A 15838-nucleotide genomic window follows, 5' to 3' on the forward strand; every position below is an offset into this window, starting at 1 on the left:
GTTCATCAGCTCTGAACTCTTCATTAGCCAACATGAAATGAGAAAAAGTGATGCGGTAGAGGAAATCACGTGGCTTTCTGCAGAAGTGCCAGCTGCTTTTAAAAAAAAAATATACCTTATGTTTTGAAAGACCATCTGTGTCTTGGCACCCAAGGATTTAGGATCTTGCCCTGTGCCACAACAGATCTGATCAACGTCAGCAAGACATGTGTTAAGGGAGAGAGCACGGCTTTGAGATGCTATCTGACCCGTGTCTCGAGGTGAAGAGGGCTGGTTCACTGCACCGGAGCTTCGAACTGCCTTGCAGCCTTTGTGTTGCGCAAGGAAGTTGAATTTGGCCATTTCAAAAGCTAGAAACGTTTTCATCTAAATAAAAACTCAGATTTGTAGGAGGTGGAAGTGTCCCGTGAGCTCCCTATAACTGTTGAACAGGCAGTATTTGAGATCGTTAGACTAAGGGTTAAAAGTAGAGAAGATCTCTTTTTCTGATCCTGCTGAGCTTTGTAGCTTGGACAGCTTTCGAGGTGTAACTGCAGCTGCGTCAGTTTGGTGCGAGGCACTTGGTAGGTGTGAACTGACAGTTCCAGGTGATGCTCTCATTCCTTCCCCTGGCCCGTCTGATGCATTCAGAAATAATTTGGCGGTAGAGAAGAAAAAAAGGGTGGAGGGCAATGCTTAGGACATCTCACCCTTGTAAGACCACCGTTGTGCAAGTCACGGTGCCAGTGGGTATAAGCACGTCCCTGTCTGATCCCAGCAGAGGAGAAAGTGGAATGAACCTCTCTAAACCACCACCTGCTTTCTTCTCTGTGGTAGCGTAGGCTCGTGGAGGAGCGAACACTCTTCCTTCATCCCACGCCGGGTATTCCTTGGGGCACGCGTTGGCCTCTGTCCCCTCCTGCCCTTGCCAGTTGGAGCGCAAAGCCAACAGATTCCTTTGGCGCTGGCAAACACAACTCGCTTGAAGTGGTTCGAGATACAATGAAATACTTGTAGTCTGCAAGTGTTGAAGTATTTCCTCTTTATACCTTGTTCGCAGCTCTCCAGAACGTGGCCCTTTCCATGGAACACCGGAGCCACCAGACAAACGATGCGATGCCGGTAACGGCCGTAGCCTCTCTGCCCCGTTTGCTGGTTTCTTGCCAAATTTCTCTCTCCTTTTGCAAAAAGAGTGGGGCACAGGGAGTTCACAGCTCCTCTGGTCTGAATTGGGCTCAGAAAGGCTTCCTTTAAAACACCGTGGCATGCAGATACCTTCTGTGGCCTCTTCTGGTGTTCTATTTGAAGAATTGTTTTCTCGTGCCAGCAAATAAGGAATTACTTAAATATTGATGGTTGATATTCTTCTGAATGGCTGTAATGTATTGCGGGTTTTTTAATTCAGATGGAAAATGTTGGATTGTATAAAGGCTTGTGGATGGTATCAAAGGGCCTTTCTCAGATACAGAAAATTTGCTTTATTGGAAGGTAAATAGTAATTGAATTTGCATGTAGTGGCCAGAGTAGAGTTCATTTGATTGAGCAAATTGCCTTTAAAATTAAACTAGAGCTCAGCTGGGACACCAGCCTGTTAGCAGACAGTTAAAGGCATGGTTCCAGGACCCAGCTAGCTGTGGAGAAGGTCTTACAGCTACATAAAAAAGGGTGCACAAAATGCCTTCTCCTTCAGCAATACAAGAGCAGGGGTGTAGATAAAACCCAGGGCTCAAACTCATTTGTTTCCTCACACGATGTGACTATAGGAATTGATGTTTCTAGAAATTGGCTTGATCTTCTCCGCAGGTTGGTGCAGAGCCACAGAGACCATTTTTATTCCTCTTGAAAGGGTATTAAAAAAAAAAAAGTGCTGAAAAAAACTTTGCTTTAATTTCTCTCTTACATGCTGTTTGTGCAAAACCTTTCCCTCCTGCTCTTCCTCTGAGACCCAAACGTCTACACACCACCGTGGTGTGACTTCACTTCCTCAGTCGCAAACAAACCAGCCATGTTAACTTAAAAAAAAAAAAAAAAAAACAAACAAAAGAAAAACCACAAAACAAACGAAAAAAACCCAACAAACCACCACCAAACCCGCCCAAGTGGGAAAGTTGACAAGCTGTTACTGATGTCCAGTGAACCTTGCTATCTTTTAAGGTTTCCTTTGTGTACTCATCCCGAGTCCTCACCGCCAGCAGGCTGGGTTCTGCTTCCAAAGTGAAAGTTCCTTCATTTGCCCTGTGAATCTAATTTCATCCCACGCTGAAGGCAGGCACCCCACCCCATGCAGGAATGAGTGGGCCAGGTTGCTCGGGAGTGTATCCTGACCTTTCACACTCCTTGCTTTTTTGGGGTTTTTTTGTGGCTTTTTGTTGGTTTGTTTGTTTGGGGTTTTTTTGCAATACCAGGCAGGATTATTAGGTCAATAGTTTCTGTAATCTGCAGAGGATTACACTGGTCTGCAGCTGCTGCAAACTATAGGGGCTTTCCCTTACAAAAAAAAAATAATAATCTGTCTGTCCTCCAGAGGCTTTTAAAAAATCCTTTTCATTGGTGTTTTGCCTCTAATACCTCCCTTTCCTCTCCCACCCCTTGCACTCGCTGGCTCACATTTAAACTTGGTCCTGGAGCTTTCTGGCATGCAAGTTACTTTGCTACGAAGCTGTGCTTGCAGAGGAGGATCCCTGCCCTGCTCCCACCTGCAGCAGAACAAAACCGGGGATCTCGGGGAGCCGGTGATCCCTTTGCTCCAGCTGCGCCTCAGCAGGGAGGGAGGTTGGCTCTGACCCTGCTGCTCTCCCTGCGTGGCTTGGCTGCAGGTCACGCTTGGCCCAGGAGCTTGTGCTGCTCCTGGGTCTTTTTTTTATGAATCAATTCAATTTCCAAAGCTTCCCCCAGAAAAGAAAGTGAGGCTGAGGGAGTTGGGGCAGGCTGCTTTTATCACACAGTTTCTCTCGGGGGAAGAAATAGCTGTGTTCATCAAGGCTTGTCATTTTTATTGTCATTTTTAAGGGCTGCTCAGGACTCCAATGTAACCAGATGTCTGGTTCCCCGCTTAATCTGCAGCGTAACGTCAACTTGCATAGGTCAGTCTTGGCTGTCATGGCCTTTTCATCTCACGGAGAATTGGTTTGCTGGTTTTTTCCGTTTCTCATCCCCACATCAGCTGTGCCCCAGCATCTGCCTGCCAGGCAGAGCTGTCAGACCCGAGCTGCTTAAGTCAAGCATCCTCTACCCCAGCACTGGTGTCACCTAGTGCTGTGCTGGGCAGCTGCCATACCTCTGCCTCAGAGCCCCCAGCTTTCCCACATTGCCTCTTCTACTGGGGTCTCTCTCTTTCCACCTTTCTTACTGGTTTAGGTTATACCTGTTTTCTGCAGCGTTGCACCAGTGCTTGCAGTGGTGAGGGGTCTGGAGGTGGCTCATCTGAGACCTGCGTGCGGTTCGGGCATCGAGTGTGGGTACCAGTTCTAGCAGCCTGATGTTCAAGTCCCCCTGTCAGCAGACCTGTTGGAAACCGTTGCCACTGTCAGATCGTTTATTCCTCAAGGTGCTTCTATAAAAATGGGTGGCTTTGGAACCCGCTTTTATCGTGTAACGGGCAGGTGAAATGATTTGTTGCTGTTAGCGAGGCAGGTTGTGTTTCAGCATGGTCCTCTGGGAGCGCGCTGTGGCTGCGTCGCTGGCAAAGCTGGTGTTGAATTGGAAGCGAGCAGGATGACGTCCTGCTTCTCCAGACCGAACAGCTCCAGTTTACAACCCAGTTTTTAAAAGGTGATGGCTGGTAAAAGCCTCAGTTTATGTCATGCTGTTGCTAGCAGCGTTCTGTTGGGCAGGAAGAGAGAAGAGAGAGAAAAGAGGGGGTTCAGCCCTTGCAGAGACGTTCTCTGCTGAGGCTGTGTGCCTGTCACAGGTCGTTCCTCCTGGGATGCTGAGTGTGCTGGGAGGGATGGTGCTGAGACCTGCATCAGAGAAAAGGGAAATCATTTTAGGGTTATTTAGAGATGAGCTGGTGCGCGCTGAGAATTTTTGCCTCTTGGTGGGTTTCCTTTAAGCAGCAGCCATCCCTGCAAGAAGGGAGAATCTGGGATTAATGCAAAAATCCATGTCGTTCTCACGCATGTCTGGCTGCCTGGCTTCTGAAACCTGCTCCTCTTGCATCTGCTGGCTCTGACAGCTTGCTTGGGCACCGTGGGCAGGGGCTGGCGAGCCCTATTCTCTTAACTCCAGAAAGCAAACAATAGAAGGCGAAGCAAACGTGCTCTGATGCTGCCACCTATCTATAGGTAGTTATAATTGCTCACTGATGGGCTTTCTACTTAATTTTTTGATAACGCTGTATGTAGGTCAAATTCAGTTCAAAGATGATTGTCCGGTGCTGAATTGCAGGGATAGTTTTGGTAGGGCTGATCCTGCCTTGGGCCATGGGGTGATGGGTTTTGTCTCTCCCATCCCAGCCAGTTGCAGAAAGCGCCTCCTTGGGTGCATAAACCTGCTCTGACTCCACAGCTGGAATTCCAGCACTGTTTGATCCCTGGGGGTCTGTTCCTCCTCCTGATGGCACTTGCCTGGAGATGCTTGCAACAGAAGGGTTGCGTAACCGAGCAGGCAAGAAGCGAACAGGCAATTTGCTGCATTCAGAGGTAGTTGCTGCAAGGCTAACTTGGGCTGCTTTAACCTATGCCAGGACCAAACTGTTCTTCCCCAGTTACACGGCATCAGAAAGGAGGCTCTAAACACAACCTGAAAAGTAATTGCTGGTATTTCTGAAGAAATAAAAAGTGGGCGCCAGTATAGCTGCGATATCGTCCCTCCGAGGGATGAGCATAATTTGAAAAGACAGCAGCTTGTTCAGATGGAATTGGAGCTGCAAGGCAAATTTTTCTGAACCCTTCTGAGGCAGCATCTGAGGCAAATGGATCTCTGGACACAGCAGTAACAGGGCATTTGCAGCATACCTAGCTGGTGATTACGGGCTGGCAGCGAGCGCTAGGAAGGATGTTACGCACAGATCAGCCAGAGGTTTATTGGTGGCTGGAAACAATTCCCTCCCCGATTCTCTCATCCTGTTTCTACTGAGATGTGACAGCTCGGACTTCTGCGGTGGCACAGTGCAGGATGCAGGAGGCCAGCAAGCCAGACGCTTTTCAGAGGGGATGGCCCTTGGCTAACCGTCTTTCCTTTCCCCTTTCCAGGTGTGGCAGATTCCTGAGAACGGGCTGACCCTGTCCCTGACAGAGCCGGTGGTAGTGTTAGAAGGCCATTCCAAGAGAGTCGGCATTGTGGCTTGGCATCCGACGGCACGCAACGTGCTGCTCAGTGCAGGTACGGTGCTTCAGGGCTGGAGAGTCAGCAAGCACCTCTCCCTCACGTTCTGCCTGCACACCAGGTATTTTGGAGAAGAGCTTGTTGACTCCTTTTCCTCCTTTCTGCTCCCAGCTGCTTCGGGCTGGTGAATCACAAGATGTGTGGCATTGCCTGGGAACACTGGGAGACGTGGCTCACAGCCCCCTCCTTATCCTGGCCTTTTATTATCTTCAGTTTACAGGGACAAGAACCAGGAAATTGTCTGGCAGCATAAATTACAGTATTAAACTTGTTCCAGGCTTTATTTGATCTGCAAGTTTCATCCAGTGATAACCATTTACATCTGCACTCTGCTCATCCCTGTTTTCACGTACTTTTATAAAAGGGCCCAACTGTTTCTCCTTTTCAGTGAGCCCTGCAAGGTATCCCTGAGTCCGGCTGTTCCTTCCACAAACTTTCATTTTCAGCGTTTTCCACATTGTCTCCTTGACTGGTACAGTCTATACGATGAGATGCTTTTGACCACTGAAAAACAGTCACATCATTATGGAAATAAAATGGATAAGTCGTTATCCATTAGCACGGTCTGAGGCTTTCAAAGCATGACCTTTAGGTTGGAGCCCAGTGAAATAAGCCAATCCTTTCAGCTGGGCTGTTAGATGAGCTGTGTGTTTTCTATTGATATAAATGCCTTCTGAGGTACCAGTTCGGTCTGGTTTCTCCAAAAATGCTTGGAGTTGCAGACCTTGTGGCAGTTAACGTAATGAAACTCAGTGTAAGAACCTACAAAAAGAGACGGTGATTTTTCTTAGGTACCTTCTCAGACTGTTGTACTTGCAAGGACCAAGATGTGTGTGTCCAAGCAGTCTGGCCAGGGTTACTCCTAAGAAACATGGAAGAGGAGGGATGCTGTCAGGTCATTAGAGTCTCCAGGGTTCCTCCTGGTGACAAAACCTGGTTTTGGATGTCTTTCATGTCATCTGGGGATTCAGAGTGCTTGTTATCTTGTGCCTTGTTACATGTTTTCACCCCTCTGGAGCCTTAGGAGAAATTACTTGCTCAGTTACACATTGTGCTTCCCTTCCCTGGTCCTCCAGTCCTGTTCTTTATTTTGCTGTTGTCTCATCTTAGGCTTTATTCCTTGTCTTCTTGCTGTCTGGTGCCTCAATAAAACCACCCGCCTGATGGTTGTAGTCCTTGTAAAACCGCTGACCTCAGCTTTTGCTGCCTGCCATTCTTTTCTCTCTTTGTTCTGCTGTTTCTTTTGCTGTCACTTGCCTATTTTCCATCCTTGCCACTTTTACTCTTTCTGCCACAAATCTCTCTGACCTGAGAAGGCAATGACTGGCTGCCAGCCAGTGTTCTCACGTATAGAGTTGTAAGAACATTGCCTCTTTGCCCTTGGCATCTCTTGCTCTGTAGTCCTGCGGCTGAGCCAAGATCCAAGCGCTCCTGCACAAATCTGCAGTAGCAGTGGCCAGGGCGTGACGCTTTTGCAGACGACCTTCAGCTGCACCTGTACCTCCTGCTTTTCCCCTCAGCTTCTTCTCTGCCAGGGACCTCTCCTGTCCCTCCTGCCTGTTGCATGTGTGCAGACAGCTCGTGGGCAGGGGTGGTGACCATCTGTGAGAGCAGTGCCTTTGTTTGGGACAGCTACAGCACCTCTGAGAAGGTGCTCGACACTTTCAAGGAAGGAGTTTTGTGTCTTTCCTGGCTGCTTGGTCCCTGCTCCGAGCCTGTCTTTGGGTGAGGATGGGGCTCTGTGCGCATGCTGGTGCACGGAGCATGTTTAAGAGACAGCATCTGAGGCTTTGGAGCTGCTGCAGCAGGTTTAATTCTTTGTTCTCTGCTGCTGGCTTCTTTCTGTGTACACCGGTGTTGTGACTTTAGCTGTTATTTTCTGTTTTAGGTTGTGATAATGCAATCATCATCTGGAATGTGGGAACAGGTGAAGCCCTCATAAACCTGGATGACATGCACGTGGATATGATTTACAATGTGAGCTGGAATCGCAATGGCAGCCTAATCTGTACAGCTTCGAAAGACAAAAAAGTTCGAGTTATTGACCCCAGGAAACAAGAAATTGTTGCTGTAAGTTTGCACAATAATTAAAAAGCAACTGGGTCTCACTCCAGCAGATGGTTAACAAGAGCACATAAAGAACCTTCTAGCTTAGCATATGTACCATGTTCATTTGTGTTTTTCAAAGTGAGGAAAAGAATTACAGAAGAGATAGCAGTGGTTGAAGGATTTGTCTGGGTTTATCGGGATTAGTGTTTGAGCTCGAATTTTAGGGCTCAGTTCTAAAACCTGCAGGAGTGTAATTCCACATCTAATCCTTTTGTATAATTACAGTTCTGAAGCTGTGTATGCAAAGCGGAGATGTAGCAGCCTACACATGTGTCGTAGCTTGCAAAGAAGTCTTCCTTCAACCTTGCAAGAGTCTTGATAGGCAAAGCTGGAAGGAGCCAGGAATGACCACCCTTTTGTAGTTTAGTAATTGCTTTCTTCCCTCAAGTGTCAGGCCAGGGTAGCTGGATGTTGCTCCATGGAGTCAGCATGTGTGGAGGAGCAGTGTGTCCTGCCAGCGATTCTGTGCGGCTAGAAGAGGAGCCACCACCAGCTGGGCTTCTCTGTCCATTGCTAGAGGCTAACCTGTAAATCTCTTTCAGGAGAAAGAGAAAACCCACGAGGGAGCCCGGCCCATGCGAGCCATTTTCCTCGCCGATGGAAACATCTTCACAACTGGCTTCAGCCGCATGAGCGAACGGCAGCTTGCCCTTTGGAATCCAGTATGTTCCTGTCTCGTTACTACTTTGCTGTTGTAATGCCCATTTTGTTACTAGCCCAGACCCGCAGTCACCCGCTAAATTCACAGTTCATATACTTGGGCATATTCCCTCTTCCATCCGCTGCCTGCTGCTGCTCAGGTTTGCTGGGCCGGAAGGTATTGCCGTTAGTTAGGCTGGGTGTTCACTCAGTAAAGGACGTGAGTTCTCTTGGACCAGCCCCTGCAGCGATGGAGCTGGGAGCTGCGTGCTTGGAAGGGCCTGAGAGAGCGTACACAGAGAGCAGGCGGCTCTGTGAAGGGCGATTCATTCTCTATGTTACATGTGCAGCGCAAGACGGCAGCGATCCTAGCACGCTAGCACGAGACACTTGCTCTAGTGATGTCTAGACTAGGTCACATCTTCCCCTTGGTGAATTTTCTTGGGTCCTGTTTTGTTTTGTTCTGTGTTATTTCATTCAGCATGTGTTATTGTAACGCACAGATCCTTCAGGGTGGTGAAAGCACCGCTCTGTGTTCACTAGCTACAAAGAACCGTTAATAATTTAGATCCTATGTTAACACGAGCTTTTCCATTCCTCATTAACATCCCTGGCATTTTTTGATTTCCAGAAAAACATGGAGGAGCCGATAGCCCTTCATGAGATGGACACCAGCAACGGGGTCCTGCTGCCATTCTACGATCCAGATACCAACATCATTTACTTGTGTGGCAAGGTAAAGAGAAGCTTTTGGCATGACTGGGTGTGTTTAGAGGGAGATTCTTGTGGAATGAATGATGCCTCTGAAATGTTGCCCAAGTTGTCTTGATTGAGAAGGGTAGAACCAAAAAAATGAGCACTGCAGCGATGGTCAGGGCTGCAGACAAATCAGGCTGCTCTGAAATTGGTTTGATCCTCACTGCGGGACCCTAGAGAGCCTGTGAGGGTCTGGTATGTTACTGGGTGTTTCTTTGAGATGGAATTACTTGGGCAAAGCTGCTCTTCATGCAGTAAGTCAGATACCATCATCAAAACACCTCTTGTTGGTGTTGACCAGCACAATTGTTCGTTAGTGTGGGAGGAAGGTACATTTCAGCCGTTAGCCTCCTTGTACTTGAAGATGATGGAGGCTGTAGCGACACCCACTGTAATTTCTTGGGGTTAAGTAACAGAAAACTGGAATCACATGCTCTTTCTGAAAGCAGGTTTTAGGCATTAAGTGCTCTAAAGTGCCCACTTCTCATGCCACAGCTTTGGACTTCCTACAAATAGGAGCCAAAGTCAAGATGAACGAGTAATTGCAAAGGAGGATCCTTACAAGTACGTTCAAGAATCCCACCTTTGTAAACAGCTAATGAGAAATACTTGTTTTATATCTGCTGCCTCTTCTGCTGTTTCAGAAATGCTAGTGTAGTTGAACAGCCTGGAATCAAAGAGAAACTGGTTTGTAGCTTTTCTGCCTGCCTGTGGCAGACAGTTGAGCTTTGTCACAAGAGGAGGTGTGGAAGTTGACACCCCCAATCTTGGAAGCCTGAGCTCCAGGTCGCTGTACCCCAGTATTTTGAAGAACAGCACTTAACTGCTGAGAAACCGTTCAGCTGACGTGCTTGGGTTACGGCAGGGATGTGTTTTACGCTCCTGCTGAGGCTGTACGGATAGCGAGAACACAGCAGCGCGCTGTCTGATAGCGGCTGCTGTGAGCAGCCTGAGGTGAGACACATCAGGCTGGTAAATAGGAAAAGTTTTAGCCTGCAAAAAAACCAAAAGCTCTAAACTGTGGATCACTCTCTGGTGCCATTCCTGGAAGGAAAAGCTGTCAGGTGATACTGATGGCTGCCTAGCGGGAAGCAGGCATGTGGGCACGGGGAGTTTAAGCCTCTGGAGTGGTCCCTCTTTCATTTCTTGCAGGGTGACAGCAGCATTCGCTACTTTGAGATCACGGACGAATCCCCCTATGTTCACTACCTCAACACCTTTAGCAGCAAAGAGCCGCAGAGGGGCATGGGGTTCATGCCAAAGAGGGGCCTTGATGTGAACAAGTGTGAGATTGCCAGGTAAGGAGAGAGGCTGTCAGGGTAGTGGGGTCGTCGTGTGCTCAGTCGTTCAGAAATGAGAAGTCCCGCTGCTGCACCCGGCCGGTGCAAGCCACGTTCCTACAGCGCGCGTCGGCCAGCTTTCTGCAGGTGGAGGAGGAGTGTGGCGGGGCGGGGAAGGGCTGGGAGCCCTCTGTAAAACCCTTCTGCGTGCTCCCTGCTCACAAATGGAGCACCGCTGAGGGTAGGAGCCTGCTTTGGAAAGACCCCTCTGCCACACTATTGCTTCTGCAGTCTTTGTTGGGACTTGTGACGCGAAGTGATGCTTGTGCTGGGCATAGCATGATATAATCTCAAAATATGCCGGGAGTTAGGCAGCCTGTTACAAATGAACGAGTGATATCTAGCAGAATACCTTGTCTGCAGAAAACTTGGCATCTGGTCGGTTACAGCCTATGCTGTCAAGATATTGATGATAAACTTTTGGTGCCTGGGTCCGATAGCAGCCTCCAGCTTGCACACAGCAAGCGGGTTGGAAGCGAGTTTCAGGAATTCAGAGAGAGTCGTTGAAGCAGCAGTGCAGTGGCCAGAGTGCAGGTGCAATTCAGGAAACATGAGAAAGGAAGAAAGCAGGAAGGCAGGTTTGTGTCACTGCAGTGGCTCCCGGCACACCGCTGGTAAGGGACATGCTGGATGTGGCCCCTGACATTTTTGGATGCTCCTTTGATGATTAATGAAAGCAGGAGCCCCTGAAAGGGAGCAGAGCCTGCACTTACCTGAAGCACGTGGATATTTCAGCAGCAGTGGCCAGGCTGGGGATGTTGGAGTGTGTGGCAGGACTGCGAGGGGTGACCAGAGTGTGGTGGCACGTGTGAGTGGACAGCAGAAGCCTGGCTGGCGTGTACCTGTAGCTCACCGCTGTGGGGCTTGCCTTGTTGGTCTGAGCAGTGGACCATGCCTCGCTGACAGTCCCTCCTGGCCAAAATGCGACCCTCTGAAGTCACCCAGTACCTAAGAGGGGAGCTCCGCGTGCGCCCAGGTGGTTTTCTCCAGCCCTTGCAGGTTCCTGCAAGTCCTAGCACAGCCCGGCTGTGACTCCCTGGGGTGGCTCCTTTCCCATCGCCTGTCTCCTGGTGCGAGGTCTCCTTTGCACGGTGTTTTGGGGTCCTCCCATCTAACTCGCAGCTGTTCTTTTTCTTCGAAAGGTTCTTCAAGCTTCACGAGAGGAAATGTGAGCCCATCATCATGACGGTTCCTCGAAAGGTGAGCCCTGCCTCCTGGTTATGTGGTTTGAAGCCAGCTTGTGCTTTCCAGCCCCAAAGCACTTGACCAATTTGTGTCTTCTGGCTTGCAGTCGGACCTCTTCCAGGACGACCTGTACCCTGACACAGCTGGCCCAGAAGCAGCTCTGGAAGCAGAGGAGTGGTTTGAAGGGAAGAATGCCGATCCCCTTCTCATCTCCCTGAAGCATGGGTACATTCCAGGCAAGAACAGGGATCTCAAGGTGGTCAAGAAGAACATACTGGACAACAAGCCTGCCGCAAACAAGAAAAGTGATCTCATAAATGCTCCAAAGAAAGCAGCTGATGCCTCAAACTCTGTGAGTAAAACCCACAAACTTGGGGATGGTGGCCTGAGACATGAATACTGGGGTGCTGCATCTTCAGAAACAGGGATGCCAAAGCTCAAGCATGTATGACTCAAGTACCCCTGGACTTGGGTGTCCAGTGGGTCACCTGAAGTTGAGATGGCACTTGAGTTGTGGTGTTCCAGGCAAGGTTTCTGTAGCTGTGGAAGATGATTGGGAATTGTGACACAAAGAAAAGCTTGCCTTGTTGTTCCAGCCATCCACCTACCTGGGACAGCTTCTGTGCATCTCTTTTTTTTCTGTAAAACCCAGGACAGGCAGTGGGACAAACAAACCTCAGACGGTGCAGGTCCAGGAGGAGGTTGTACAAGTCTGAAATTGGGGGCTGTAGCTAACACAAGCTGTAGCAATATGGGGAGATGTGGAAGTGACAGCTGTCAATCGAGTAGGTCCTTAAACACTTAGATACTGGTTCAGCGTGTCCTCGCCACTGGAAACGCTGCTCTGTGCCCTGAGCATCGCAGCTGCCGCAGTGACTGTGCCAGGCGCGTGTTACGCACTCACCCCGCTTGCCTGCGCACCCCGGCACAGCTGCGGCTCCCACGAATCCCCTTCGGAGGAGCCCCTGGCTTTGAAACCTCCCGTCTGCAGCGCGTGCCCCACTGACCCTCCTAACGAATCCGTGTCTTGTCTTGTCTTCCAGCAAAACGAAGCCAAATTGGATGAGATTTTGAAAGAGCTGAAATCTATAAAAGACACGATCACCAACCAAGACGAGCGCATTTCCAAGCTGGAGCAGCAGATGGCAAAGATCGCGGACTGAGCGGGGCGAGCGGTGCTGGCCCTGCCGCCAGCCCAGGCACATTCCAGTTCCCCCAGTTCAGCAAGCAGCAGCGTGCAGCATTCCAGTACGAGCTTTCCTGTTCTCCTAAATTCACGTCAACGAGAGCCGATGATTAAAAGCCAAGCTTTTTAGTGAAAGATTTTTTTTTCCTGATGTTTTAATGAATTTATGTGACTGTGTCAAACAAGTCAAAAAGAATAAGTGCTACTTTTACAGTCTTTTTTTTTTTTTCCAGATGTTACGAATTCTTGAAAACAAATCCATTCTGACTTTCAATGTTGTGCCCAAATATCTTTTTCTAGATTTAGGGACCAATGCCACATTGTTCTTAACCATTTTTTAAAGTTGCCAAAAAAAAAAAAAAGTTGCTTTTTATTTTTCTTATTTGCCACTTTGCAGTATTTGTGTTTTAAATTTAAAGGGACAGCACTGCGTGTGTGTGCAGGTGTGTGTGTGCGCATGGTGGGTGTTTATACTGTTTAGAGAACAAAACTGAAGCTATTTTGTATAAATCTTCAATTTTGAACAATGAGATCGGTTTCCTTTGCAGTGTGGCCAAGGCTGCTGCTGAGACCCCTCAGAGATCCTACAAGCTGCCTTTCCTGCTTCCCTAACCACCATTGTCTGACAGTTTACAAAAAAAAACCCGTAGTTGTGAAGGAGGTGATTCATCACACAAAATGCCTCTTCTCCTTTTTACACTCTACAGACCTTTTCAACTAGCATCATGCTGCCCTTTTAAAATACCCCCGTGGATTCCTCTAGCCATGTCCAAAAGCACATGTTTTACTTGCCGAGGGTTTTTTTGTTTTCTTTTGAGGCAGAAGTTACTTTCCTGCAGGAAATACCTTTACATTTATCCGCGGAGTACAGGGTTTAAGCTGTGCCATGGGACATCCACAGCCACCAGGTTCTCCATGGGGTCTGTTTCAGCTGGATGCGTTGCTGTAAATACTTGTTTCGCGCTAGAGCTGCACCACCGTGCTCTGGCTCGTTGACTTTTAAGAAGCTTTTGAAATCTGCCAGCTTGCAATTCTCTGGCCCCTCACATTAATGCTGATGTCAGAAATTTAGACTCTTGCTTCCAAAGCAGCTTTAGCACTAGCTAGGTGACTTCAGCACGATGGGTCTCCGAAAACAAAATGCCTCTCTTATTTTTTCAGAATGTTTCTTTTCCTCTCCATCATTCCTGCCTCACCACCCCACCATGCCGTAAAACTTTGCAGGAAGTTATTTGTTCCCGGATCAGATGAGTGACCTCCAAACCCAGCCCCCCTGCACTCCCAGCCCTTTGGATTGGAAGGGACTGGGGAAGGGTGGTTTTGATCCCAGTTTGGAGAACTGCTTGGGATCCTCAGGGGAGAAAGTGTGTGAGCACGCCGAGCTTGTGAGCTCCTTGTGGTATCGCTTGGATGCCTCAGCTCAGCAAACCTCTGCTCAGTGGGGTCTCTGCCACGAGGGGGGCTGCCTGGGGCAGGGATGGGTCCCTGCTAACAGGCTGCGCCCCTGGGGCACCAACAGGACCCGTGTGTCCCGTCCCCCCCCCCAGCATGCTGTGCCAGGCTGGGTTGGCACTGCCCATCCCTGCAGTGCTGGGGAGATGTTGGCAACCTGTGTCAAATCCAAAGGTGGGCAAAGACGATCGGGTGTCCGAGGGCTATTGGCTGAGGAGCCACGATGCCTGTCCCAGCTGGGACCATCCCTGGAGCAGCTCACTGCATCCCCGATGTGCGTGCACGTTTGTGTGCTTGGGAGCCGCCGCACCAGAGCAGCCTCCCCCCACCCAGGGCATCCCCGGCAGCGGGGGGACGTGTCCCTTTGTCCAGGCTAAAGTGAATTTTATTTTTTTTTTCCTTAGGTTAGCTAGAAATCCTCAAATTCTCCATTTTTTCCAGTGTTTGCATGTTCAGAACTTACAGATTAAGGATTCTCTGTTCTGGAGGGATATCTTGTGTGTGTGAAGGTGAAGCCGCGCTATTGGGACGGCCAGGTGACGTAGCTGGAGAGGCACGAGGATGAGTCGTGAAGAGACAGAGGATGTGTTATAACTGCATAGCATGAAAGCTTCAGAAAAGTGGGTTTTCTTTGTTTTAAGCAGTGAGCGCAGCAGTGTCCATGACCACTGATGCTGGATTCGCAGTCTGGACGCTCCAAGTTATTTGAATGTTTGGTGACGTTGTTGTATTGCAGTAAATGGCTGAGATGATGTGTATTTTTATTTTTTATTTGGAAAACAAAACCAAACGTAATGCTCCCCCAAATGGTGATCTCTGTGTTGATTTGTATGTGTGACTTCAGGGTTGTGTGCTTGGGGACCTTTTGTTTTTTTCTAATTGGAGGGAAATAAGTTTTCTGAGATGCTGGATCGAAATGCCCAGAGGAGATCAGTGCGTGGTAGATGGTCCGAGGAGGGTGGAGGAAAGGCCGCCCTGGTTTTTAGTTTATAGCCTGTATTTTATTTAAATGAACTGATGCCTAGCCAGGCTCAACCGGAGTCAGTGCCTGAAGCTTTTTGTAGCCGTGATATCCCAGAAGAGAACCAGCGAAGTCCTGAAAGATGCGCTCTTATAGAGCGGCCATAGTATCTGTCCAAATATTTGCTTCCATTTTCAAAAGATAAAAGTCATTGATTATAAACTTCCTCTGGTTTGCTTTTTCTTTGACTCTCTGTGTCCTGCACCCACCACTACCCAGTAGCACGTGCACTTTTAGGCTTTTAGCCATAACCAGGTTATTAAATGATGGCACTACCCTTAACAGCCGCGAAGGAAACCAGAGGATGCGGGGCTGTGACTGTGCAGGGTCTGTCCTCTGGGACCCCTCTGCCCCAGCCAGCACTGTCCCAGGGGATCTGGGGCCCATCCTTGTGGGTGCGCATGGACTTGCTGGTGATTTCCCTGTGGGTGAACCCAAGAGCTTGGCTGGGTGCAGGACTCGATGGTACAGACTTGCTGGTGAGGGCTGAGACTGGGTTGACATGGTCTCCGGCAGGAATAGCCCCGGCTGGGGGCTGCCCTGGAGCCGGGGGGGGAGCTCATTCTGCTCCTTCCCAGCCAAAACCTGCTTTGAGGGTGCAGGGAAACCTGCAACGGCAAAGCAGGCCCAGGCTGCAAACATCAGCGTTCAGTTCCCACCAAGGTTTGGGGCCTCCCCCCAGCATCCCCCCCCAAGAGCTGCATTCCACAACCGCCTTCAGCTGCCTCCAGTGCCCCCCAGCTCTGGCACAGCCTGGCCACGCCTGGGGACAGGACAGGGATTCTCTCGGAGCGGCAGTGCTCCCTGGGCACCCACACACCCCCTGGACCCATACCAGGGGATGCT

The 15838-nt window shown here is 49.4% G+C and overlaps 1 protein-coding gene across 3 annotated transcripts in view; it reads left to right on the forward strand.

Annotated features, from left to right (window-relative positions):
- Positions 1–12901, forward strand: part of CORO1C (coronin 1C) — a 58727-nt gene extending 45826 nt beyond the window's left edge. For all 3 annotated transcript variants that reach the window (XM_080373444.1, XM_080373446.1, XM_080373447.1), the window contains 8 exons: positions 5172–5301; positions 7193–7374; positions 7956–8075; positions 8684–8788; positions 9961–10106; positions 11291–11348; positions 11440–11685; positions 12377–12901. In XM_080373444.1, coding sequence (XP_080229570.1) covers positions 5172–5301; positions 7193–7374; positions 7956–8075; positions 8684–8788; positions 9961–10106; positions 11291–11348; positions 11440–11685; positions 12377–12496 — 1107 coding nt within the window. In that variant the 3' untranslated portion in view covers positions 12497–12901. The remainder of the gene's footprint in view (positions 1–5171; positions 5302–7192; positions 7375–7955; positions 8076–8683; positions 8789–9960; positions 10107–11290; positions 11349–11439; positions 11686–12376) is intronic.
- The last annotated feature ends 2937 nt before the right edge of the window (positions 12902–15838 follow it).

Source organism: Falco punctatus (assembly GCF_963210335.1).
Source record: "Falco punctatus genome assembly, chromosome: 1".
Classification (NCBI taxonomy): Eukaryota; Metazoa; Chordata; class Aves; order Falconiformes; family Falconidae; genus Falco; species Falco punctatus.